The 27,064-nt window shown below is 44.5% G+C and overlaps 2 protein-coding genes across 3 annotated transcripts in view; one reads left to right on the top strand and one right to left on the bottom strand.

Moving 5' to 3' along the window:
- The window catches only part of LOC149445826 (uncharacterized), a 43,169-nt gene extending 26,730 nt beyond the window's left edge, over positions 1-16,439 (bottom strand). The window contains exons 1-3 of one of the 2 annotated variants that reach the window (XM_089653361.1): positions 16,156-16,427; positions 12,306-12,458; positions 1,428-7,210 (exon numbers count right to left, since the gene is read on the bottom strand). In XM_089653361.1, coding sequence (XP_089509487.1) covers positions 6,921-7,210; positions 12,306-12,458; positions 16,156-16,348 — 636 coding nt within the window. In that variant the 5' untranslated portion in view covers positions 16,349-16,427 and the 3' untranslated portion in view covers positions 1,428-6,920. Of the gene's footprint in view, positions 1-1,427; positions 7,211-12,305; positions 12,459-16,155 lie in introns of those variants that run through there. The other variant, XM_089653362.1, reaches the window with a different exon arrangement.
- A 4,461-nt stretch (positions 16,440-20,900) lies between these two features.
- SUCLG1 (succinate-CoA ligase GDP/ADP-forming subunit alpha) overlaps positions 20,901-27,064 on the top strand; it is an 82,257-nt gene continuing 76,093 nt past the window's right edge. The window contains exon 1 of the mRNA XM_089653360.1: positions 20,901-21,095. Coding sequence (XP_089509486.1) covers positions 21,062-21,095 — 34 coding nt within the window. The 5' untranslated portion in view covers positions 20,901-21,061. The remainder of the gene's footprint in view (positions 21,096-27,064) is intronic.

The following is a 27,064-nucleotide window of genomic DNA, read 5'->3' as shown; positions in this document are numbered from 1 at the left end:
CAAGAGCCGCATTAAAGCGTGTAAAGAGCCGCATGTGGCTCGCGAGCCGCGGCTTGCCGACCACTGGCCTAGGCTATAAGATTGCTAAGACCCCGAAACTGCAGCAGCAGCACGGTGGCCGAGCCCATAGAGCAATTTTTAACAGGACGGGTTCCACTCAGAACAGGCCTCGCCATGGTCAACCGAAGAAGTTGAGTGCATGTACTCAGCGTCATATCCAGAGATTGTCTTTGGCAAATAGACGTATGATTGCTGCAGAGGTTGAAGGGGTGGGGGGTTAGCCTGTCAGTGCTCAGACCATATGCCACACACTGCATCAAATTGGTCTGCATGACTGTTGTCCCAGAAGAAAGCCTCTTCTAAAGATGATGCACAAAGCACGCAGTTTGCTGAAGACAAGCAGACTAAGGACATGGATTACTGGAACCATGTTCTGTGGTCTGATGACACCAAGATAAACTGATTTAGTTCAGATGGAGTCAAGAGTGTGTGGCGGCAACCAGGTGAGTTCAAAGACAAGTGTGTCTTGCCTACAGTAAAGCATTGTGGTGGGAATGTCATGGTCTGGGCCATGAGTGCTGCCGGCACTGGGGAGTTACAGTTCATTGAGGCAACCATGAATGCCAAAATGTACTGTGACATACTGAAGCAGAGCATGATCCCTTCACTTAGGAGATTGGGCCGCAGGGCAGTATTCCAACATGACAACGACCCCAAACACACCTCCAAGATGACCACTGCCTTGCTAAAGAAGCTGAGGGGTAAAGGTGATGGCCAAGCATGTCTCCAAACCTAAACCCTATTGAGCATCTGTGGGGCATCCTCAAATGGAAGGTTGAGGACCTCAAGGTCTCTAACATCCACCAGCTCTGTGATGTCATCCTGAAGGAGTGGAAGAGGACTCCAGTGGCAACCTGTGAAGCTCTGGTGAACTCCATGCCCAAGAGGGTTAAGGCAGTGCTGGAAAATAATGGCAGCCACACAATATATTGACACATTGGGCCCAATTTGGACATTTTCACTTAGGGGTGTACTCACTTTTGTTGCCAGCGGTTTGCACATTAATGGCTGTGTTGAGTTATTTTGAGAGGACAGCAAATTTACATGTTATACAAGCTGTACACTCACTACGTCACATTGTAGCAAAGTGTCATTTCTTCAGTGTTGTCACATGAAAAGATAGAATAACATATTTACAAAAATGTGAGGGGTGTACTCACTTCTGTGATACTGTATATGCTCGACATCACTAAATGGGACTAGAATTCTCCAGTTTCTAATATTATACGGTCATATCTGCAAGAGATAAGCTCACATTGCTTGGATGTTTTCACACAGAATGCGCCACACACATACGTATCTACGCTCTCTCTCGCACACACTCAGATACAACATCTTTTCAACCTCGGAAAATATTAAATGTACAATTATTTCCTCGTAATTATTTTAATTGAGAACATAAAAATGTAAAAATGACAGTGCAACATAATGGTATTGCAGACAACATAACACTGAAATAGCAGAAGGGACTGTAATCAATTTACCAGAATGCAAAATCTCCTGTATGTAAGGTTCAGCAGTCATAAGGCCAGTGGTTACAGATTAGTGCCCGTAGGATATGTTCACATAAAATATATAAATATAACACTGTAAAAGGAAAATACACACATAGCATCGGTGTTAGAAGTGCAAATTAAAAAGGTCAACAGCCAAGTCGATCGCCTTCATTTTGGATGAGCACAGGAAGACAACCATCAGCTGACTGCTATTTCTCAGACATGATATCCGTGACATTTCCTAGCAGCAGTTTGTGTCCCCACCCCAGTCATGTAGCCATAATGAAGGGGGTCACTATCACAGCTGGACTCCCAAATTATCTGCTTATACAGCATAATGGAGAATCCACTGGGATGAGCGACACCATTATAAATGTATAAAGACAGAGTTTGACTGAACGTGCCTGAATTGGTTTACAATTAAATCATTTTTGGGTGGTGCTGATATTTAAAACATGTTTACCAGCAAATACAAAAAAAATAATTCTAATAATTCTACACACTTATCAGACACCCCCATAGCAGACCCTTACTACTTTTGTATACTGGTCTGATCTACAGTCCCTGCAAAGGTCCTAAACAGATACCAATATTTGTATATTATTGTTATATATGTCCTGCCTCTTCCCTAATACCTTCCCCATAATATGACCATTCTTTGGTTGGAAGCATTGGATTTTAACCACTCGAGTCCTCAGTGGACTATTACAATGGCACAGAAATAGCAGGTATTCATCCCAGTACTGTTTTGTTGGTTCCCGGCTAGCATGTGGGCTGCAACTGCTGGCTGTCAGTGACATCACAAGTGACATCAGAGCACTTCCTCAAATGGAGGCTTGGCCAGAGCTGGAGCAGCCCCTACCTGCCTCTCCGTACAGCAGCAGATCACTCCTATATGTGGTTGATTGCAGCCAGCAGCAGATCACAAGTGATCTGTTTCTGCATGGGGGGTCTAAATCCGGTCTCCACTGACCAAATCTAGACCATAAAGAGAAATAAATTAAATGATATACTACATAAAAATCCCTTCACAGATGTAACCTCTCTACAATGAGGTCTCCTGATCTAAATGCCGTTTGGTTTTACTGCAGTTCCCGTAAGTGTACACAATGTCATTTGGAGTTTTAGCAATCACAAACCTGTAAAAAAGTAACCGTCATGCTTAACCACTTCCATACCGGGCAAATTTACACCTTCCTGCCCAGGCCAGTTTTCAGGTTTCAGCGCTCTCACACTTTGAATGACAATTGCGCGGTAATACAACATTGTACCCAAACTAAAATTTTATCATTTTCACACAACTAGAGCTTTCTTTTGGTGGTATTTAATCACTGCTGGGGTTTTTATTTTTTTGCTAAATTAACAAAAAAAGACCAAAAATTTTGAAAAAAAAATGTTTCTTTGTTTCGGTTATAAAAGTTTGCAAATAAATAATTGTTCTTCATAAATTTAGGCCGAGATGTATTCTGCTACATGTCTTTGGTGAAAATAACCCAAATTAGGATGTATTATTTAGTTTGTAGGAAAGTTATAGAGTTCACAAACTATGGTATAGATCTGAATATTGATCAATCCTGAAGTACTGACAGCCAATCTAATTTCTTGAGGTCCAAGAATGTCAGAATAGTACAGATATCCCCAAATGACCCCTTTTTGCAGAGTAGACAGTCCGACGTACTTCATAAGAGGCATGGCGAGTTTTTTGAAGTTGTATTTTTTTTTTGTCATTTTTCGGAAAATTAAAAAAATTAGTTTCACTATTTTTTTTTTTTGTACATATTGTCACCAGTGCAGTACAGCGTCATCATAAAACTGGCATGGCGGTGATCAGGGACACTGACTGGTGACAGTATGAATAAAAAAAATTATATTTTTTTTCTTAAGATTTTTTTTCATATTTTACTAAGACCAAAGTAGTACAATGTTACCATAGTAACATTGTACTGCTTTGGGGAAGTGATCAGTATTTTTTTTTTTTTTTTTTTACACAATTTGCTTATAGCGAAGAATTACTTTGCTATAAGCAAGCATTTACCTGAATGACATCGATTCATTCAGGGTTTTTTTTTTTGTGTGCTTAGCTGTGATTTGGCCACAGCTAATCACATGACATGTGCATGTGATTAGCTGTGACCATTCACAGCTAGGCAGTAGTATACAATGGATGGCATGAATGAAGCCATCCATTGTATACAACTGTCATGTGACCTGCTGTGATTGGTCACAGCAAGTCACATGGTACCAGCAACGGGGGCCGGTACTCAGATCTGTCATCGGCCGTGTCCGAGGTACACGGCCGGTGACAGATCACGCCGCTCTGCAGGAGCGCAATCTGCGCATGTGCGGGAGGACGCCATATGGCGTTCACTCGGAACGCTGATGACATTTGCAGCCTGCCATTCGGCCATAGGGCGGGCGGCAAATGGTTAATGTGTCCTCGTCAAGCCAACTTGACCATGTCATAATTTACACAAACTGGAGACTGAATGCCTCACAATGTGGCATCAAAAAAGGGGAATAACTTTGTCCTAATGTAAAATTCAGACCTTCACTTTTACAAATTTTATGAGTCATAAAAATCCCAATTTTTTGATATCCTTAAGCTCCCTGGAGGTAATGCTGAGTGTAGCTCGGGGTAAAGTTTCAACACCACAAGCGGTAACCCCGAGCTACACTCGGGAATACACTGCAGCGTTGCTCCGGGATCCCTTGTGTACTTACCTTGTCCTGTGCTCCCGCGATGTCCCTTCTGCAGTGTCCCCTGTAATGTCCTACGGCGGATGCCGGCATCTGTCTTCCAGGTTCCATTCCCTGCGACGTCGGGACGTACGGGGATGGAACGGCAGGAAATTTAAAAATGTCAAAAAGTGACATTCACTAAATACACTGAAATCACACAGTATAACATTACTGTATCAAACCATTTCACATACATTTTGTCCCGAGTGCTTTGTCCTGTGCCTTGCCTGCATTTTTACTGTTCTTTGTACCTGGAAACTGAGAAATGTCCAAAAAGCGTCCCTTTAGGTCAAAAGCGGTTTTAGACCGGCTAGAGAACAGCGATAGTAAATCAGAACCACTTGCAGAATTGAGTGATAATGATTCGTGGGGGAAATTCATCATCAGTCACTGAAAACGATTTTGCGACTTTGCTCAGTGATGTGCGAACTTGGCGCTATATTTCAAATTTCAGTGTTTTTGGTTTGATTATATTATTGAAATAAATGTATTTTTTATGATTATTTATTAAATTAGAATTTATGATTTCGTGTTTCAAATTTTATCCTACCCGGGATGTTTACTAGACTCTTGTTCGGACAGATTTCAGTGAGTTATTTGTAAAAATTACAGGCCTACTATGAAAAAAAATACATATTTCCATGCAAAAAAAGTACCGCTTTGAGCACAGAAATATGGACATAATCAGACCGCTAGGGAGGCTACATCAGCGGACCATGACAATTCTACTTTGGGGCAAATATCTGGGGCTGCACTAATTATGTAAGTTGCATTGGAAATTACAAACATTTTTTTTTAAATTTCTCATCTTAAGTAAAACCTAAAAAATAAAAACATCTGCGTACCCCCCCCCCCCCCACAAAAAAAATAAATACATAAAATGCTCCCAGACTCAAGGAAGTTCTAGGGGAAAAAAAGGCCAGGGACACAAATGGTTATGGCACTAACTAAAGGTTAACTCTACATTTGTGGGAAAAACGTATAGTAAAATTAAAAAAACAACAACATATACAATTGAAACACAAGACATACTGTAATTTATTTAAAAAAATGACCTTTCCTTTTCTATCTGCAGCGCTGTAACTGTCAAATTCAATGCAATATGGTAACCTGGAGGTGTTCTGTACACAGATGGTGTATGGAACACCTCCAGAAATGTAATTTCCTGCTCGTGTGATTGGTTGATTTTCCCAGAAGTCAGATTTTAGGCAACCTCTGCATACTCATATTCAGAATCCAAAAAGGTATAGGCTTGGTTCACAGGGGCTCCAGCTTGAATAAGAGCAGTGTGAACAGTAAGCTTTGATGAAGTTTTTAGAGTACCATTCAGCTCCAGTTTATAAATGTTCAACACAGATCCTAATGGGAGTGCTGATTGCCGCTTGAAACACGCTGGCTTTAACGCTTCTTAAAGCGGAGCTCCACCCAAAAGGGGAATTTCCGCTTTAAGCCATTGTCCCCCGCTCCCCATTAAGGGTTGGCACCTTCGGGGAGTGGGTACCCGAATTTGACAGGTACCCGCTCCCACTTCCGCTGCGGTCGCCTAGGCGATCGAAAGCAGAAATTTTCCTCTCCCCCCTCCCTCCCTGTAGTCTTCTTCTAGGACATGACAGGTACCAGAAGACTACGGGGCCATTCAGAAAGCTCAGCGCTTCTCGTGCATTTGCAGTGGGCATCTGGCTGTGAAACCGCAAGCAATCACAACCGGGTGCCCACACTGAAGATGCCGGCGCCAGGGAGAGAAGACTGTCGGTGAAACCAGCGGTGGTGAGGACACCGCTGGACCGAGGGACAGGTAAGTATCTGTACTTTAAAAGTCAGCAGCTACAGTTTTTGTAGCTGCTGACTTCATTTTTTTTTTTTCTTCAGGTGGAACTCTGCTTTAAAGCTTGTTGATAACCTGCTGAAGCCTGCTAGCAGCTTGCTTCAAGTGGCAAACAGCACTCCCATTAGGATCTGTGTTCAACATTTACAAATTGGAGCTGAATGGTACTTTAAAAGCTTCAACAAAGCTGCTCTTACAAAAGCTGAAGCCTGTGTAACACAAGCCATTGACAAACAAGGAGCCTTTTTTTCAGAGCAGAATCAGGTAGGCATCTTCTACGTTTGGTAAATTCCCTGAAATGTACATAGATCACCCAGAAGGGATTGTTTTTTTTTCACAATGAAAATGGAGTTTACTCTTTACACTAGTGGACAGGAAAATGATCGATAACTCAGGCCTGGTTCACATTTATGTGTTTTATAGTGCTGTTTGCGTTTTGCACAAACTCACTACAGTCCATTTAACATGATTTCCTATGGGGCTCGTTCACATCTGTGTGTTTTCAACTGCTGTGTTTTTAGATAGGGTCAGGGACTTTTTTTCCCCCGCAGCAGATTGCAACATGCATACGTGTGAACCAGGCCTTATGGCATGGAGGAGTCCCTTTTATAGTGAGTGGGAATCTTATACTTCATTTGCCCATGAAAAGGTTTCCTTCAATGCAAATATTTGGTCCTATGCTAGATTGCACAGTAGAAGTCAGCCATTGGCTGAGTAGCTGCAAATCCTGACAAGTCCTGCTAGCTTCCATTTCCCCAACTTGGGAACCTTAGGCTGCCCATGTTGCATGGTCCTACGTATTACCCATACTCCCCTGGGGTATCTGGGCTCTCACAGTCCTGCAGTAGAGGAGTGGTAACTTCAGTGCCTGAGACAGGGTTTTCCGTGTCATAGCCTCTTCTGTACTTCCTTGCACAACAACTAAGAAGAGCTGCGCAAACAGCAGCCAGAAAGGTAGAGATGGCAAAATAGTAACTTTCTCCCAACTTTATGTAGTTTTCTGGGGGCTTCATGACCTGGAAGTGGACTTCATCGCGGAGCAAAACATAAAGATAGGAGCAGAGAGTCACAGCGGCTGCCGATGAAACAACTGCAAAACAAGGAAAAAAGGCAAAAAGATGGATTATGTATTAGAGGCTACAAAATATTATTCTACTACGGTCCTTTGTTTAGGGTGTAGCCAGGTGCTAGCTATATCATTATGCCTTTCAGGGACATTTACAGAGGAGACTATGATTAATACTTTTCCCCCTAGTGCCCAGTACTAGGACTGCTACATCTCTTCCTGTTCATATAGTGGATCCAGTTCTGACAGCAAAGGATCCTGGGACCCTTATAGCCGATACATACTGTAGTCTTGAGTGCACTACAAATACTAGAGAGCTGAAGGAGAGGGATGCTGGGAGAGCAGATATATTCTACAGCAGTGGTTCTCAACCTGTGGGTCGCGACCCCTTTGGGGGTCGAACGACCCTTTCACAGGGGTCCCCTAAGACCATCAGAAAACACATATTTAGGATGTGTAAAGAGCAGCTACTGTGTAGAAAGCAGCTGCTGTGTTGAAAGCAGCTACTCTGTTAAAAGCAGCTACTGTGTTGAAAGCAGCAGTATTGGAGGTAAAACGACACTCATGAATTATAATTACTGGGTAAATAATTTTATGGTTGGGGGTCACCACAACAGGAGGAACTGTATTAAAGGGTCGTGTCATTAGGAAGGTTGAGAACCACCGTTCTACAGCAAGGAACTGGCTTGCTTTTTTGGCGTGGGATTCTGAGCTGAACATGGGGACTGCCGTTTTACTCCAGAGACAGATTGCTGGTTTACTGCTGGGGACTCAGTATATCAGTTCAGTACACATAGGGATCACATCAGCTTCTCTGCGTCGGAATGGTCACTGTCTGCTCTTCACACAAACATCTCTGCTCACTGTGCTGACAGGTGGTAACTTTGCACTTCCCTGCAAACAGCCAAGATCCTGTGTAAGAACTCTTGCTCATAGGAGGCCATTTTTTTTTTAAGTCCGCAAACGTGCAGATAACGAAAAAACCTGTAAGTGGATCACAAAAAAAGTGCAAGTGTAAAACACCACATGAAAAAGTGCACTTAGGGGTGTGCTTTGTCCTTCCCCCGAAGCAGATGGACCACTACGCCGATCCCTCGGGGCACGGAGCTCCTGACAGGGACAAGGTTCCCATTTGGTCCTCCTGGCCAAAAGGCCTGGTGGACCACCGTTCCTTGTGGCCAGCCGAAGCCAGCCACTCAGTATTTGGCCAAGGGGCTCTCCCGGAGAGAAAAACCCCCTAGAGACAGGGGAGGAAGGAACCAAAAGGCCACACATCCTCCCCCTTAGACTTCAGGGCAGGCCCGAGGACCCACACCCTCCATCCTGTGAGAAAACACACACATAAGTAAAGAAAAAGTGACAAAACGTGGGAGGTGAAATAAATTAAATAAATAAAAAAGTGGTCGTGCCAAATAGTGCACAGACCAGGCCCTGAGGCCTGTAGCAAAAATTGCCCTGGTCCTAGCCAAAAGGCCTGGTCCTAAGGGCGCTGTGCAGGAAAAGTGGTAAACACAGTGACCATGTGCCATTTTCACACTGTGGGGTCCCACACCCAGGTGTTACTAAGGGCACCCCTGAGGCGACAACTCGGGGCACTGGTTTGCGGACTTTCTGCCTTCCCGACCCCTGGCCAGACAAGGTAGATCTGCTCAAATCAGGAGGTACTGGGTCCCCCTGACGTTCCAAAGGGGAATTACTCCCAGGCCACAGCTACTACTCTTGGGCTCCCGATTTTTGTTCCCCCCGTAATAGCCACCAGGACCCCCATCATACCAGCAGGGGTACTATACAAACAGACATCCCCACAAAGCTAGAATGACCGTGGAGCACCCCTACTGGACACTGATAAGAACAGATACTACACTTGATCTTAGCCAAAAGGCCGATAGGAGGCCATGCTATCCATGGGATTGATCAGCGGGCGGATGTCCAACGTCTTTCTGTGAATACTCTAGAGACACTGCATGCAGACACCTTTACAGTACCAAGAGAGATTAGCTTTGCACAGTACCATGGCTTATCTGTTTAACTTTATTAAATTACAAGTATTCACTAATGTTTATAGCCCCCACCATTGCTAGCAGAAGACAATGGGACACCACTGTAAACCTCACAGGACTCAAGAATCTCTAGTTAAAAAGTTTTTGATAAAGAGACCCCATCTCTCCTATTCAGATTAGGATACTTATATCTATAGTATACATTTACATAGTTCTTTGCATCCCCCATTGCGGTGCCAGGGGCCTAGAGGGAGCTGATAAGTCAACAAAGCCTTTTCTTCCCCCTCTTACTGCTGGTGTTGCAGTTTAATAGTTAAAGCTTACCACTCATGACTGTATAATTTGTTAAACATTGCCAATTATTCCTGTTTTACCAGTGTTTTACTGCTTTTATGCATTAACTGGAGCTGTATATCCTATACCCATTATTCCGGTGGCCTACTCTGTTAAACAAGTCTAATATAGAGGAGTTACGAAGCATTGTGTCTCTTGCATTATTATTCTATATTGTTGAAATATGTCTGAACTTAGAGTGTCAGAGGTGTCGGGAGGCTTGCAAGGTCAGGGCAACCACTGGGGACAAGCATTATCAAGCGGACCCTATGGGGGCAGCACTACAAAGGTATGGTGTGCCACTGTTGTCATGAGAACCTTGAACAGAACCTGGGTTCTGGAATCGAACAGTGGTCATATGACTCTCAAACACAACTCAGGCTCTGGCTTTTTAAAAATGGTCACGTGTCCTCAAACAGGACCCAATCCATGGTTTGCAACAGTGGTCATGTGACCCTGGAACACAAGTCAACAAAAGGTCATGTGTTTGGGTAAACAAACTGAACTGCTGGCATATTGGAAGAACTAAGAATTCAGTTGCAAAAGTTTTATCCATTCTGTGTGAATATGTTATTGCCCATTAACCTGTGAATAAAAAATAATAATTTGGATTCATATGTAAGTTTTTGTCTGCTATACTGTACATAATAGAATATTTGTGCTTATTGCAAAATTATTTTCTGATGATGTCATATGACGAAACATGTAGGGCGGGGCTTGATAGGGCTACACTTGTCGTCCTGAGAAGGAACTGCTTGTTCCTGGGATTTAAAGTGCCATACACATGGTTTTTATGCAAGTGCAATTTTAAGTGTTTTTTTACCTAATAAATACGGTGTTACACTATGGAGGTTTCCCTTTGATGTTTTTACGGTGGTGGAGGAGGAGTACTGCAGAGGTTCTGGAGGAGTTTTGTCGCAAACGATTGATCTAGAGGTGTTTCCACTATGGAGTCTGTTATCAGCGTATAGAGGTGTCAAGACCACACAGACGGCCAACTTTCCTGCAGGAGAGCGCTGCAACATCTCATGTGATATTTGTCCTACCAATTTGGGTGGTCAATTATGTGTGGTGAGTGGGGCTCTGGAGGGGGAGCACTAATTGGAGCACTACGCACGGAGAATTGCTATGGATAAGATTTATTACTATATCACTTAATATACACAACGGATGCGGATTTCTTTGGGGTTTTTTTTTAACTTTCAATTGTTTTTTAACTTTTATATGTCTGCACATTATTGGGACATACATACATAATATATATAATTACACACACACACACACACACACTTGATGGCATTGGAGATGTGCTATTTTTTCCACTACTGTCGTTTAAGCACCTTGTATTTACTTGGTTTATTTAGGATTCAGTCACTGGGGAGGAGGGATATAATTGCCAGCCCACAGGGCATTATAGCACATGCACATTCGTGGGGGACTCTGTAATAGGGAGTTCATTTAATTTATTATTTAAAGTAGTTTTGGGAGAGGCAGCAATTTTTATGTTTGCACTCACACATTTGTTCACCCGTACACATTTGTGATTTTGCTAGCAGCAGCCAGTCTAACTGATTAGTCCTCTGTACAGGTTATACTCCTGCACATTCCCTCAGCTGTGTAAGGGCTGGGGGAGGAGAAACGGCAGGACACTGATCTTCCCAGTGAATGGCTGCACAGGGGAGGGGTGTAAGGACAAGTTTGATCATTGGAAGAGAGCAGGCTGGGTTCCCAGCATAGCTAGAGAACTGACCAAAGTGTGTTCTCATGCCTAGTGTGGTTTTTAATAGGAAAACAGAGGACTGGCAGAGACACCGGGGATTTCACACAAAGGAAGCAATACAAACAGAACAGGATAACAGGATGCGTTTACATACAAACACATGGTACAGCAGGCACAGATCAGGAATATGAAATGTTGAGTTTACACATTCTTTAAGTGTGCTGGGTCCTGAATGGATATGTAAATAATATGAAGAGCAATGCAAAATGTTCAGCTTTGGGTGGAAGAATGATGTGATTAATAACTCATAACCCACTGAATAGTTAGCCGTACCTACCATTTGGTTAGAGAGCACGACGGCTGTGGAATCTAGTCATGTGATCGGTACCAATATTTGGGATCACATACAGTGTAAGGCCTCGTTCACATGTGTACCCCGTGAGAGAGCCATGTTTACCAGCACGGGGATGCACAGGTGTTCTGTAAATCCCATTTCATGGATGTCAATTGGGACACAGTGAGGTTGATTTACTAAAGGCAGATAGATTGTGCACTTTGCGAGTGCAGTTGCTTCAGAGCTTAGTAAATGAAGGGAAGCTCTGTTGACTCCCATCATTCAATCATATGCCAGCAAAAATTATATTTTTATTATTTTCCTTGCATGTGATTGGGTATTCTTTGTAAATTGAAGCTTCACCTCATGTACTAAGCTCTGGAGCAACTGCACTTGCAAAGTCCATAGTTGATTTGCCTTTTGTAAATTAGCCCCAATGGCTGCACGGACACAGCCACTACCCCTGATAGGACATCCATGTGCGTGCATGGCTCCGAACACAGACAGCGAGAGTTCAGGGACACACACCCATGCAGATGTCATTATGGGAGCAGCGGCCATGTCTGTGCAGCCGCGGTGTCCCACTCCCTGCGCAGGTAAACAAAGCCCTCGCATGGGGTACACACTGATATGCCTGCCCCTCTCAGTAGATCATATGAGCGGGGACACGTACAGCAATAAAAACCAGACAGAGTCCATAACCCTTCTTTTAACTGTCCAGAAGTAAATTACCTGTAATAAAGTGCAGGATTGTAGATATATTAATTCGGACTCTGACAAAGTCCAGCATGAAGGCGAAGGATCCGATGAGGATATTGATGTAGCAGCATAGTGCCATCAGAGCCAGGATATAAAGTCCGGTTTTATGGAGCAGCTGGTGTGTACCTGAAAAGAGAATCAGTCAATCATTGCAACACGACACACATCACTGTAACTGAAGGGGCTACTAAACCCTTGTAGAAGAAATGCAGACCAACAGACAGCCCCTACTATGTCCAGTCCATATATCTCCACACTGAACTATGATGTGTAATTATCACCGGGGAGTCCTAGTACAACCAGTGCACATTCACTCTAAAGCCTCTTTCACATGGGTAGCAGTTTTTTTTTTTCTGCCCTCTGAAAAGTGATCCATGTGTCGCTTTTCAGAAGACAGTAGTGGCTTCTAGGCTTTCAGGAGGTGATTCTGCTGCTTCCTGAATGTTTTTTTTTTTTTTTTTGGGCGTTTTATTTTTCTCCACATTGAAACATTGTGCCATAACCATGAGTCAAGTGTCTGGGTTGTAGTTGCGGCTCCAAATACTTCATTGGTTGGGCTTGACAAACCATACCATCTGTCAAACTTGGCATGCCATGGCGCAAAACACTGCAACACATGCATAATATTACAAGAAATTGGAAGAGGTGGAATTTAAAGTAGAACTATAAGACTTTTTGTTTTTATTTTTTCTTTGGGGGGGGGGGGGGGTTTACCCCTATCAGCTTTTTTTTTTTTGCCACCTGTTCCCATTGGGGAGATTTCTTCACTTCCTGTCCCATAGCTAAAGTGAGAAGTGAGAGGGAATTTCTGCAAATTGGGGGAATTTCTTGGTCCTCCCCAGAACACCTTCTTCCACGTTTGCTGTGTCCCCCACATGGCTTCTTGCAAACTGCAAATGGAACTTCTTATGGCTTTCTTCCAACAATGGCTTTCTTCTTGTCTCTCTTCCATGAAGGTCAGATTTGTGGAGTGTATGACTAATAGTTGTCCTGTGGACAGATTCTCCCACCTGAGCTGTTGATCTCCAGAGTTACCATGGGCCTCTTGGCTGCTTCTCTGATTAATTCTCTCCTTGCCCGGCCTGTCAGTTTAGGTGGACGGCCATGTCTTGGCAGGTTTGCAGTTGTGCCATACTCTCCATTTTTGGATGATGGATTGAACAGTGCTTCATAAGATGTTCAAAGCTTGGGATATTTTATTATAGCCTAAACCCGGCTTTAAAAATCTTCACAACTTTATCCCTGACCTGTATGGTGCGTTCTTTGGCCTTTATGATGCTGTTTGTTCACTAATGTTCTCTAACAAACCTCTGAGGGCTTCACAGAACAGCTGTATTTATACTGAGATTAAATTACACACAAGTGTACTCTATTTACTAATTAGGCGACTTCTGAAGGCAATTGCTTCCACTAGATTTTAGTTAGGGGTATCAAAGTAAAGAGAGCTGAATATAAATGCACACCACACTTTTCAGATATTTGTCAAAAATTTTGAGAACCGTTTATCATTTTCCTTCCACTTCACAATTATGGGCCACTTTGTGTTAGTCTATCACATAAAATTCCAATAAAATACATTTAGTGAGAGCAATAATTCTATCACCAGACCTCCTGTGTACTGTAACTATAAACTGGTAACCTTTCAAGTCTTTTAAAGTGCTCACTTATGGAGATTTTTCAGTATCGAAGTTTGTCGCCATTCCGTGTGCAATTTTAAAGTGTGACATATTAACTATTTACTAGGTGCCATTTCTTTTATACACTGCTCTAACAAATTAAAGGAACACTTTTTAATCAGAGTACAGTATCGTGAATTAATCTCCTGGGATATTGATCTGGTCAGGTAAGTAGCAGAGGGGGTTATTAATCAGTTTCAGCTGCTTTGGTGTTAATTAAATTAACAACATGTGCACTAGATGGGCAACAATGAGATGACCCCCAAAACAGGAATAGTTTTACAGGAGGAGGCCACTGACATTTTGTTGTCTACTAATCTTTTCTGGTTTTCACTAGTTTTGCATTTTGCTAGGGTCAGTGTAACTACGGGTAGCATGAGGCCATACCTGGACCCTGCAGAGTTTGCACAGGCAGTCCAACTCCTCCAGGATGGCACCATCAATACATGCCATTGCCAGAAGGTTTGCCGTGTCTCCCAGCACAGTCTCAAGAGCATGGAGGAGATTCCAGGAGACAGGCAGTTACTCTAGGAGAGCTGGACAGGGCCGTAGAAGGTCCTTAACCCCTCAGCAGGACCAGTATCTGCTCCTTTGTACAAGGAGGAACAGGATGAGCACTGCCAGAGCCCTACAAAATGACCTCCAGCAGGCCACTGGTGTGAATGTCTCTGACCAATCAGAAAGACTTCATGAGGGTGACCAGAGGGCCCAATGTCCTCTAGTGGGCCCTGTGCTCACTGTCCTGCACCATAGAGCTTGATTGGCATTTTCCATTGAACACCAGAATTGGCAGGTCCACCACTGGCGCCCTGTGCTTTTCACAGATGAGAGCAGGGTCACCTTGAGGACATGTGACAGACATGAAAGGGTCTGGAGAAGCCATGGAGAACATTATGTTGCCTGTAACATCGTTCAGCATGACCGTTTTGGTGGTGGGTCAGTGATGGTCAGGGGAGGCATATCCATGGAGGGACGCACAGACCTCTACAGGCTACACAATGGCACCCTGACTGCCATTAGGTATCGGGATGAAATCCTTGGACCCATTGTCAGACCCTACGCTGGTGCAGTGGGTCCTGGGTTCCTCCTGGTGCATGACAATGCCCAGCCTCATGTGGTGAGAGTATACCGGCAGTTCCTGAGGATGAAGGAATTGATACCATTGATTGGCCCCCATGCTCACCTGACCTAAATCCAATAGAACACCTCTGGGATGTCATGTTTAGATCTATCCCACCAGGTTGCACCTCAGACTGTCCAGGAGCTCAGTGATGCCCTGGTCCAGATCTGGGAGGAAATACCCCAGGACACCATCCGTGGTCTCGTTAGGAGCCTCCCCCAACATTGTCAGGCATGCATACAAGCACGTGGGGGCCATACAATCTACTGAGGACCATGATGAGTTGAAATTTCAGCAGAATGGACTAGCCTGCTGCATCATTTTTTCACTTTGATTTTCGGAGTGTCTTTGAATTCAGTCCTCTGTAGGTTGATAAGTTTCATTTCCATCAAACGATGGGACATCCTTACATTCCTAACACATTACCCGTCCATATCAGTATAGATATCCAGCAGGAGATTTCTCCCCATTGAGATCTGATGGGTTTCAAAGTGTTCCTTTCATTTTTTTTCAGCGGTGTATATTTTACCAAAAACTGGGGTATTATATTGTGCATTAAAATTACAGGTTTTTTTTCCACCAAAAGAAATTGAAAAGCTGCTGTGCAAACAGCGCGACATAAAAAAATATGCAACACCCACCATTTTATTCTCTAGGTCTTCCGCTTAAAAAAAAATATGTTTGATGGTTTTAAGTCATTTTCTATAAAAAAATAAATAAATACTGATTTTTACTGGTGGGAGAGCAATGTCGGAATTGGCGCAGCGGTGTTCTGGTTAAACGTGCATTTTGCGGCGACTGTCACGCAACAATCCCAGCAGAATCGCACCGCATAATGGCATCCAAACACGCGTCCTGTGCGATTACAAACTGCGCGACATCAACGGAGAATTAGGATTTAAAGGGGACAAGTCTTCTCCTCGGGAAGCTGCATTTCTATGTATTTAGACAACACTTCTAGTATAAAGAAGATCGTACGATCAGATGGTACAGTGTATGGACACCCTCCCCTCCCCCTTCCTCTCACCAGTCTCGGTGAAGTTGAAGCCATGGTGGAGGATGTAGGAAGCCCCGTACACCAGCTGCTCTCCGTCCACTCTCAGCAGCAGCCAGCCCGGGTCTGACAGGGCGAGGCTGGCACAGAGCACGGCCAGAGCCTGGAGGAGGGCGGCCATCTCACAGCGGGCACCCCGCTCCCCCTCCATCACCCTCCGCTCCATCTTCACTACCGCTCCATCCTCCCTCTGCCGGTGTAGCCCGCCCACCAGGAGGAGATACAGACAACGACGGGCGGAAGTGAACGTGCCTGATTCCGGAAGAGTAATCCGGTAAGACAATGCGCATGTGCAGCTTGCCTATCAGGGCGGAGTTATCGACCTCCAGACCCGTAATGTATGTGGCTGGCCAGCAGAGGCGCTGTAGTTGCAGTTCATAGAAGAGACGCTGCAGCAGATGGTTTATAGAGGCACAATAGTCATTCTTTACATGAACCAATGAAGCGGAGTCATTGAATGTCACAGACTCCTCCTTCTATCTGGGGTTCTACAGCTACAATGTATCCCATGGGAGCACTGTAGATTCATGACATGATCCTGTGTGGTTGAGGACACTTGCCCATTCCTAAAATGCAGGCCATGGCGTAGCGCCGTTCAAAAAATGCAGATTGTAACGTGGCTTCTACTCATAAATTGTAACCCATAGTGTGCAGCCCATTCATAAAATGTAGGCAATGGTGTGGAGTCCATTCATAAAATGAAGGCCATGGTGAGGAGCCCATTTATAAAATGCAGACCATGATGTGAAGACCACTCATAAAATGTAGGCAATGGTGTGGAGTCCATTCATAAAATGTAGGCCATGGTGAGGAACCCATTTATAAAATGCAGACCATGATGTGAAGACCAGTCATAAAATGTAGGCAATGGTGTGGAGTCCATTCATAAAATGTAGGCCATGGTGAGGAGCCCATTTATAAAATGCAGACCATGATGTGAAGACCAGTCATAAAATGTAGGCAATGGTGTGGAGTCCGTTCATAACAGGCAAACTGCAATGTGGATGCCACTCATTAAATGTAGGCTATGGTGAGGAGCCCATTCATAAAATGCAGACCATGGTGTGAAGACCATTATTAAAATGCAGCGCTCCAAAATTAATAAATCTAAGTGCTCTAAAATAAATAAATAAATATTGTATATAACTAAAAATTCAATAATAATCTATATCCATAATACTTAAATTCATAATTGCATAATACTTGAATCCATAATTGAAGTGAATCAAAAAAATTTCATTAATATTTGTGAATCAATGCAAAAAAAAAAAAAAAAAAAAAAAACTGCGTGCCTGAAAAACTATTCAAAAGTGAAAAAATATATAATGATATATAATGAAAATATAAAAAATAGTTCAGTTCATACGAATTGAGATGGTAATGTGAATCAATCTGATTGACGTGGTAAGTCTATGTTCATGACATGAACCTCTCTCTCCTTCCTCCTCTCCTTTCTCCTCAATTCAGCTTTTCTCAATTAGGACTTTCTCCTCTATCTGCTTGGCTTATTCCTCCATGAACGATACATACATAGAAAAGGGAAAAATAAACATAGTGTCTTATCCTGAGTAAAAATGTTTAATGAGCTTCTGATCTCCCACTCACATGGTATCAGCAAAAGTAACGCTTTTGTGTAAATAAATCCAGGTCCTCCTGCAAACAGCCCTGCAGGTGTGTGTGTGTTCACTCGCTATACTCGCCGTTTCCTCTGTGGATGCGTGATGACGTCACCGCCCCTCCCCAAATGAAAATTTTATATTTTCATTATATATCATTATATATTTTTTCACTTTTGAATAGTTTTTCAGGCACGCAGTTTTTTTGTTTTTTTTTTTGCATTGATTCACAAATATTAATGAAATTTTTTTGATTCACTTCAATTATGGATTCAAGTATTATGCAATTATGAATTTAAGTATTATGGATATAGATTATTATTGAATTTTTAGTTATATACAATATTTATTTATTTATTTTAGAGCACTTAGATTTATTAATTTTGGAGCGCGGTACAATATAGATATATGAAATTAACATCCATACACCTGGAGAGGGTGTAAAAAGTACCTGGCGATCTAAATACTTAATTATTTAATCGAGCACGTCAATTGATTTATTAGTCGTTCACTTTATTCATAAATTCAATATTATAAGTATTTTTATACACTGAATTTATTGCTTTATAAGTAAGAAAACTTCTAGTGGCTCACAAGTATTTTATTAATTTGCATTATTAAAATGCAGGCCATGGTGTGAAGACCAAAAAAGCAGACAATGGTGTGAAGACCATTCCTAAAATACTGGTGTAAAAACCATTCATAAAATGCAAGCCATAGTGTGAAGGCCATTCATAAAATGCAAGCCATAGTGTGGAACCCATCATGAAATTTAGGCAAGTGCCTGTGCAGCGGATTCCTAAAATTTAAACCATGGTGAGGAGCCCATTCAAAAAATGCAGACTGCAATGTGAATCTTGTTTATAAAATGCAGACCATGGTGTGAAGACCATTCATAAAATGCAGGCAATGGTGTGAAGACCATTCATAAAATGCAGGACATGGTGTGAAGACCATTCATAAAATGCAGGCCATGGTGTGGAATCCATTCATGAAATTCAGGCAATGGTGTGCAGTGTATTCTTAAAATTTAAACCACGGTGTGGAGCCCATTCACAAAATGTAGACTGCAACGTGGATCTCGTTTATATAAATGTAAGTGGTCATGTGGAGTACATTTATAAAATGTAAACCATGACTTGGAACCAATTAATAGACTGCAATGTGGATCCCACTCATAAAATATGTGCCACTATGAGGAACAAATGTAGGCCATGGTGTGGAACCCATTCAATAAATGCAGGCCATCATGTGGAGCAGAGGTTCTCCACCCACTGCCCCTGGCCCATTGCCAGGCCGCCTCCTCCCTCCTCTCGGGGTTCCAGCTGACTGCAGGCCCATAACGTACTACAGTCGTGCCCCGCGACCTCCCATAATTGTCTGCAGTGCCCCTTAACCCCCCCAATGCCCCCAGCCCCTCTGAGAGTGCTCAGCTCTCCCACACCACTGTGTCCCCCTGCCTTCTGCAGAGCCTCCAGACTCTCATAAGGCCCCCCGACCTCCAACCTTTACCCCCCCTTTGCCTCTCAACCTCCACCTATCTCAGAACCCCTGCAGTGTCCTCCAATATTCCGCTGTGTTCCTGCACAACATCCAGCCCCCCCCCCAGAAATGTCATCCCCTACAGGGCCAACATGTGTACTGCAGAGTCTCCGAACCCGCATCTTGAACCACTGCGAGGACGTTGCAGCACTGGATGTAAACAGCGGAGGCTGCAGCCATCAGATGGTAAGTATGGGTCTCCTCTCCACTGACTTTGGACTGCCCAATGTCATACCCTCCGCACTCCTCTCCTATACATACTGCCCAATGTCATACCCTCCGCACTCCTCTCCTGTACATACTGCCCACTGTCATACCCTCTACACTCCTCTCCTATACATACTGCCCAATGTCACACCCTCTGCACTCCTCTCCTATACATACTGCCCAATGTCACACCCTCTGCACTCCTCTCCTATACATACTGCCCAATGTCACACCCTCCACACTCCTCTCCAATACATACTGGCCAATGTCATACTCTCCGCACTCCTCTCCCGTACATACCGCCCAATGTCATACCCTCCGCACTCCTCTCCCGTACATACTGGCCAATGTCATACCCTCCGCACTCCTCTCCCGTACACACCGCCCAATGTCATACCCTCCGCACTCCTCTCCTATATATACCACCCAATGTCATTCCCTCCGCACTCCTCTCCCATACATACCGCCCAACGTCATTCCCTCCGCACTCCTCTCCCATACATACCGCCCAATGTCATACCCTCCGCACTCCTCTCCTGTACACACCGCCCAATGTCACACCCTCCGCACTCCTCTCCCGTACACGCCACCCAATGTCACACCCTCCGCACTCCTCTCCCGTACACGCCGCCCAATGTCACACCCTCTGCACTCCTCTCCCGTACACGCCGCCCAATGTCACACCCTCTGCACTCCTCTCCCGTACACGCCGCCCAATGTCACACCCTCTGCACTCCTCTCCCGTACACGCCGCCCAATGTCACACCCTCTGCACTCCTCTCCCGTACACGCCGCCCAATGTCACACCCTCTGCACTCCTCTCCCGTACACGCTTCCCAATGTCACACCCTCCGCACTCCTCTCCTGCACATACTGCCCAACAATTCATACAATATGCATCCAATCAGACAGGCCCTCAGGACATTGTACAATGTGATTGTAGAGTGTATGGTCATCTGAGGACACTTTATTAGCTGTGTGCTATTCCCCGCCCCTTCCTGTTCTAGAACTGGCACACTCCACTATTTCTCCTAAGGTATGTGCAATGTGAAGCACTTTCACAAGTTCATGAACTCTAACTTGTCTCCAGAAAAGCCTCCATTTTGCTTCAGCCATATTCTCATACATGATAGAAGAGTAGGCTCCGGAAACATGGCCGCCACCCTCACTTCTGTTCCGAAGATATGGAGACACTTTTTATTGGCTGTCTTTACCACCAGCAACTAGAACTTTGGAACTATCATCCCCGCTGACGTTGTTTAGCGGTCCTTATGTAAAGTAATCTATAAATTCTTACAAAGCTCAACCAAAATATCAGAGAAATATCACCGAAATATATAACATAGGTACAACTCTATGGGAAGTCATAGAGTGCAGCCATTGTGAAGTGACGCGGCTGTAAGTGCTCCTTCCCAGTCAGGCTATACACTGGGCAGCCCCGCAGTCTCTCTCAGGACCCCTGACTTCCTTGCTCTTCTGCAGGACGGGGCTGTCATTGGTGAAGGACCCACAACATGTTCCAGGGACGGCTGCTCGCACGGTTGCTATGTGAGTGTTTCGGGGCTGTCTGTGTGCCGGGCTGGTGCTGCCTGCATGGTGGAGGAGGGGGCTGCCTGTGTTTGTCACGGGGAAGGACTAGAAGTACCAGCATGTCCTGCCAGCATGAGGCGGTGTGAGTGTGCCAGTGTATGGGCCTGACATGAGAGACCAGGGCCTGAGAGGGCAGGCCAGAGGGGTCAGCTGATGGCTGGGGAGGACACTGGGCTGCTGTGTGGGGGCTCCATACCAAGATTGGGCTGTTTATATCATGGGGGGGGATTATGGTTATTACCTCTCCTTCCTTTTTTTTTTTTTCTTTTTTTTTTTACACAACTCATGAAATTTACTCACAGCTAAATATTTTACTGACACTTCAAAAAAGTACATCATATAAACTGTTTTCAGTGCAGATAATGTTTAAGCCATATGCATGTAGCTAGTGCTATTAGCAAGGTGTTTGTTATAAAAAAGGCAAAAACCCTCTTTCTCCATTTATATGAAGGTCACAGTAATGTAACTGAGCACAGAGTTCACCCGTATAGTGCGGGGGGGGGGGACTCTGATGTAAAGGACTACTGTGGACTCTGATGATGTAAGGGGGAATGCTGCGGGCTCTGGTGTAAAGGGAAACTCTGATGTAAGGGGGTCTCTGGTCACCACAGTTACCTCCTTACACAAGAGACTGCAGACCTACTACAGGAGAGGGCGAGAGACTGCGGGGGTGGCGTACAGGAGACGGTGAGAGATTGCGGGGTACAGGAGACGGTGAGAGATTGCGGGGTACAGGAGACGGTGAGAGGTGGCGGGGTACAGTAGATGGTGAGGGGCTGCGGGGCGGGGTACAGGAGACGGTGAGGGGCTGCGGGAGTGGAGTACAGGAGACGGCGAGAGGCTGCGGGAGCGGGGTACAGGAGACGGCGAGAGGCTGCGGGAGCGGGGTACAGGAGACGGCGAGAGGCTGCGGGAGCGGGGTACAGGAGACGGCGAGAGGCTGCGGGAGCGGGGTACAGGAGACGGCGAGAGGCTGCGGGAGCGGGGTACAGGAGACGGCGAGAGGCTGCGGGAGCGGGATACAGGAGACGGCGAGAGGCTGCGGGAGCGGGGTACAGGAGACGGCGAGAGGCTTCGGGAGCGGGGTACAGGAGACGGCGAGAGGCTGCGGGAGCGGGGTACAGGAGACGGCGAGAGGCTGCGGGAGCGGGGTACAGGAGACGGCGAGAGGCTGCGGGAGCGGGGTACAGGAGACGGCGAGAGGCTGCGGGAGCGGGGTACAGGAGACGGCGAGAGGCTGCGGGAGCGGGGTACAGGAGACGGCGAGAGGCTGCGGGAGCGGGGTACAGGAGACGGCGAGAGGCTGCGGGAGCGGGGTACAGGAGACGGCGAGAGGCTGCGGGAGCGGGGTACAGGAGACGGCGAGAGGCTGCGGGAGCGGGGTACAGGAGACGGCGAGAGGCTGCGGGAGCGGGGTACAGGAGACGGCGAGAGGCTGCGGGAGCGGGGTACAGGAGAAGGCGAGAGGCTGCGGGAGCGGGATACAGGAGAAGGCGAGAGGCTGGGGGAGCGGGGTACAGGAGAAGGCGAGAGGCTGGGGGAGCGGGGTACAGGAGAAGGCGAGAGGCTGGGGGAGCGGGGTACAGGAGACTGCGGGAGCGGGGTACAGGAGACGGCGAGAGGCTGCGGGGGAGGGGTACAGGAGACGGCGAGAAGCGGGGGGAGCGGGGTACAGGAGACGGCGAGAGGCTGCGGGAGCGGGGTACAGGAGACGGTCAGAGACGGCGGGGGTACAGGAAGAGAGGGCGAGAGACTGGGGGCGGGGTACAGGAGACTGTGGGGGAGGGGTACAGGAGAGGGCGAGAAACTGCGGGGGAGGGGTACAGGAGACTGTGGGGGAGGGGTACAGGAGAGGACGAGAGACTGCGGGGGAGGGGTACAGGAGAGGGCGAGAGACTGGGGGCAGGGTACAGGAGACTGTGGGCCTGGTACAGCAGAGGGTGAGAGACTGCGGACTGTGAGCAGCTGCTGGCAGAGGATGGAGCAGGTGCAGGCAGTTCTGCGGGCAGGAACTTGAGGAGAGGATCAAAAACGGATTGGTAGCTAGCACTGGGGGGTTGCTGAGGTGAAGTACAGTCTCTCATGCTGAACTTGGCCACTCCCCCTCCAGTACCCCTCCATGACATCACTGCGCTTGGCATGCCCTACCTTCGTGAGCAGCCAGCTTTGGGACTGCACATGTGCAGTTCTGAAGCCAGCCCATATCCATATTTTTTACTGGCAGCTACTGTCCTTCACGGACGTTTATGGACCATTTGCCCCAAATTTACAAACTAAATTTATGGATGGTTGGCAACCCTGAACTGCACCCAAATAAAAAATTATATCAATTTTTTCACACAGAGCTTTCTTTTGGTGGTATTTGATCACCACTGCGTTTTTTTTTTTTTTTTTTTTTTTTTACTTTTTTTTCATATAAACTAAAAGACTGAATATTTAAAAAAAATTAAAAAAAAATAAAAGTTTGTTTCTGTTTTAACATTTTGCAAACAAATTTTGTCATAAATTTAGGCCAATCTGAATTCTGATACAATTCTTTGGTGAAAATAAGCCAAATTTCTTACTTAGTCTGTAGGAAAGTTCTCCGGTCCACAAATTATATATTGATCAGTCCTGATGTACTGACAGCACTGATCTCATTTCTTGAGGCCCTGAAATGCCAGGACAGTACAAATACTCTCCGAATTACTACTTTTTGGAAAGTGGATGGTCTCTGGTATTTATTAAGAGGCATGGTGGGGTTTTTGAAGTAGAAATTTTTTTAAACATTTTTTTTTTTTTTTAAATTGAGCTATAAATAAGTTTTTTCACAATTTTTTTTTTAAAATTTTTTGTAGTTCACATATTGTTACCAGTGCAGTATAGAGCCATCATGTAACTGGTGTGGTGGTGATCAGGGATACTGACTGATGACAGTATATACATAAATAATTTTATTATTTATTAAACGTTTTTTAAAAAAAAAAATTTATATACATCTTTTTCTCCTTCCTTTTTTTTTTTTTTTTTACTTTTACTTGCTGTCATCAGAGTAGTAGCAGACACTGTATTACTTTATATGGGGGGGTAGAGTGACCAGGGATTTTTCTTTTCACAATGTGATTGCTTATAACAGTGATGATCACTGTCACAGCAATCATTTGAACTGTCATGCTAATCAGCAGGTCCCAGCCAATGATTTATGGCTGTGACCCGCTGATCAGCTGAGTGGAAAACAGAAGAGAGCCCTGTGTTGATAAACAACACAGGGCTCTTCTACAGACTACAGTGATCTGCTGTCTCTTTTCTCCCTGCGCAGCAGAGAGTAAAAACTGTCACATTGCTTATTGAAAACACCACACATTACACATAGTAAACCTTGTTAGGTACATTGTTAACCTTTTGCCCCAAAATGTTAATCTCTTCCCAGCCAGTGTGATTAGTACATTGACAGTGTATTTTATTAGCACTGATCACTGTATTAGTGTCACTGGAGATGTCAGTTCTCACCCATTATCAGTTCGTGTCAGATTGTCCTCTGCACTATCAGTATTTATAAAGCGCCAATAGTTCGCTCAGCGCTGATCACCGCCATTACTGGTATACAATAAATAAATTAAAAATTGAGCATAAATACCATCATTTGTAGACTCTATAATTTTCACACAAACCAATAAATATACACTTATTGGGATTTTTTTTTTTTTGACCAAAAACATGTAGTTGAATACCTCTTGGCCTACATTTATAAAGACATTTTTATTTTTTTACTGGATATGTTTTATAGCAGAATATAAAAGATGGCTTTTGTTGTTGTTGTTTTTTTTTCTCAAAAATGTTCAGTCTTTTATTCATTTATATAATGAAAAATAAAAACCCAGAGGAAATCAAATACCACCAAAAGAAATCATTATTTGCATGAAACCATATTCAGTCGTGTTGAAAAATCACAATTTGATTGAACAGCTTTCTTGTTAACCACTTACAGTCTGGAACAGTTTACCTCCTTTTTGACTAGGCCATATTTTGCTATTCAGCACTGCGCTTCTTTAACAGACCATTGTTAAATTGAAATTACATTTTGTATATGGCATTTGTACATTGTGTTTGCTGTGTATGGACGTCGTACCGAAGGAATATCGTCCTCCAATCTTCTTTTTCTCTTTGGGCCTGTTAACACTGCTGCATGTTGAGGACCAAGGGACGTTTTTGTCCCATGTTTTTCATTGCCTGTATCATCTGATTAAGAACTTAAAATACTTTTTTTTTTGGTTTGAGTCAAAATATTATTTCTTAACAAATGGATCTAGCTTTTTGCCAATTATTTCATGAAATGGCTTAGTTACAGCAACTGAAGTGTACGAACTTTAAAAATAAAAAATTGATTCTTTTGGCGTTCCAAAATCTTACGGTCCTCAAAGGGTTAAAGCAGTTGATTTTTAGCATGGAGATTGCTGTCATTTTTCCATGTGGTGCAGCGTGCAGTTTCAGAGGGTTTGTGGCGTATGGTCACATTCAACTCTAGTATACTAGTCCTTGAGGAGTTTACTATTAGAATTTTCTTTGCTGTTTGAAAGCTGAAGAGTTCCCAGACCGGCTATGTGAGCAAAGTGCATACGTGATTTACCTGTTGACACAGCACTCACAGCTGCCCCAGTGAACTTTGCTCCAGTGCCTATGGGTGAAGGAGTTGTTAGCAGGAGTCCATTGCTGAGCGTTCATTAACATTTCCGAAAGTACTGAACAGACATTTCAGGTTCCAGCCAGTTGTGTACTGCTGAGTCTGTTCAAACTGAGCTTTTGCACACTTTTGTGATTCCCTGCAAAATGTTCTAGAGTGAAGTGTCATCGATATACCGCCATCACACACCAGACCGGTATTTACCTTGGTACATGGAGCTGAAACAACCGTTGCTGCTGACGTGCATGCTATGTGTTGCAGTGCAGCGTGATTTTTCAAGAGTCAGGGACAGATTTGCACTTTTCTTGCACATAGGGCTGCTCTACATGAAAAATGCATAGAAACGCATGCGCTCCCTCCATCAGATCTGCGTAGTGTGAACGCAGCTGAAAGACAGCTGTGGAATTGTAGAATTGAACATACAAAAGTGTTTCTGACACCCGATGTTCCTGCAGGACCTCTACCACACAAAATATACCACCGATCAACCATAACTTTATAACCACCCACCTAGTATTGGGTAGGTCCCCCGTTTGTCTCTAAAATAGCCCTGACCCATTAAGGCGTGGACAGCACTAGACTTCTGAAGGTATGCTGTGGTATCTGACACCAAGCAGTCAGTAGCAAATCCTTTAAAGCAGAACTTCACTCTCTCAATCAACATTGACTATTTTGAATCCTTCTGCTGCCAGTATTCGTAAATAGATAGAAAAGTATATTATATTTACTACTTTTACAATCTTTTTTTGCATTTCTTTACTCACTTTCTAGTTTCCATGAACTAGGCAAATTATTATTATTATACAGGATTTATATACCGCCAACAAAATGAAGATAGACATTACAGTTACAATACAATTTGGTACAAGAGGGCCCGGCTCGTTAGAGCTTACAATCTAGGAGGAAGGGTTGAGTGATACAAAAGGTAATAGCTGTGGGGGGGATGAGCTGATGGAGGAAATAAATGGCAGTTTACTAGGTAGAAGCAGGATAGGCTTCTTTAAAGAGAAAGGTTTTCAGGGATCGTCTAAAGGAAGATAGATTAGGAGACAGCTGGAACAGATTGAAGTAGAGAATTCCATAGGATGGGAGGAGGTGACACGGGAACTAGAGAGCAGAAGGTCTTGGGAGGAATGAAGAGAGTGGTTTGGTTTTTTTTTTTTTTTTTTTTTTTTCCCACCCCTCATCCCCCCTCCTCCCCCTCTGCAGACTCTAGCCCATTCTACTCCTTGAGGCTTATTAATTTTTTGCTAACATCCTAGTTCAT

This window comes from Staurois parvus, unplaced genomic scaffold, assembly GCF_062004578.1.
Source record: "Staurois parvus isolate SC_StPar_1 unplaced genomic scaffold, SC_StPar_1.0 ptg000708l, whole genome shotgun sequence".
Classification (NCBI taxonomy): domain Eukaryota; kingdom Metazoa; phylum Chordata; class Amphibia; order Anura; family Ranidae; genus Staurois; species Staurois parvus.
Note: the sequence above shows the minus strand (reverse complement) of the source record. Positions and strands in the feature narration are given on the sequence as shown.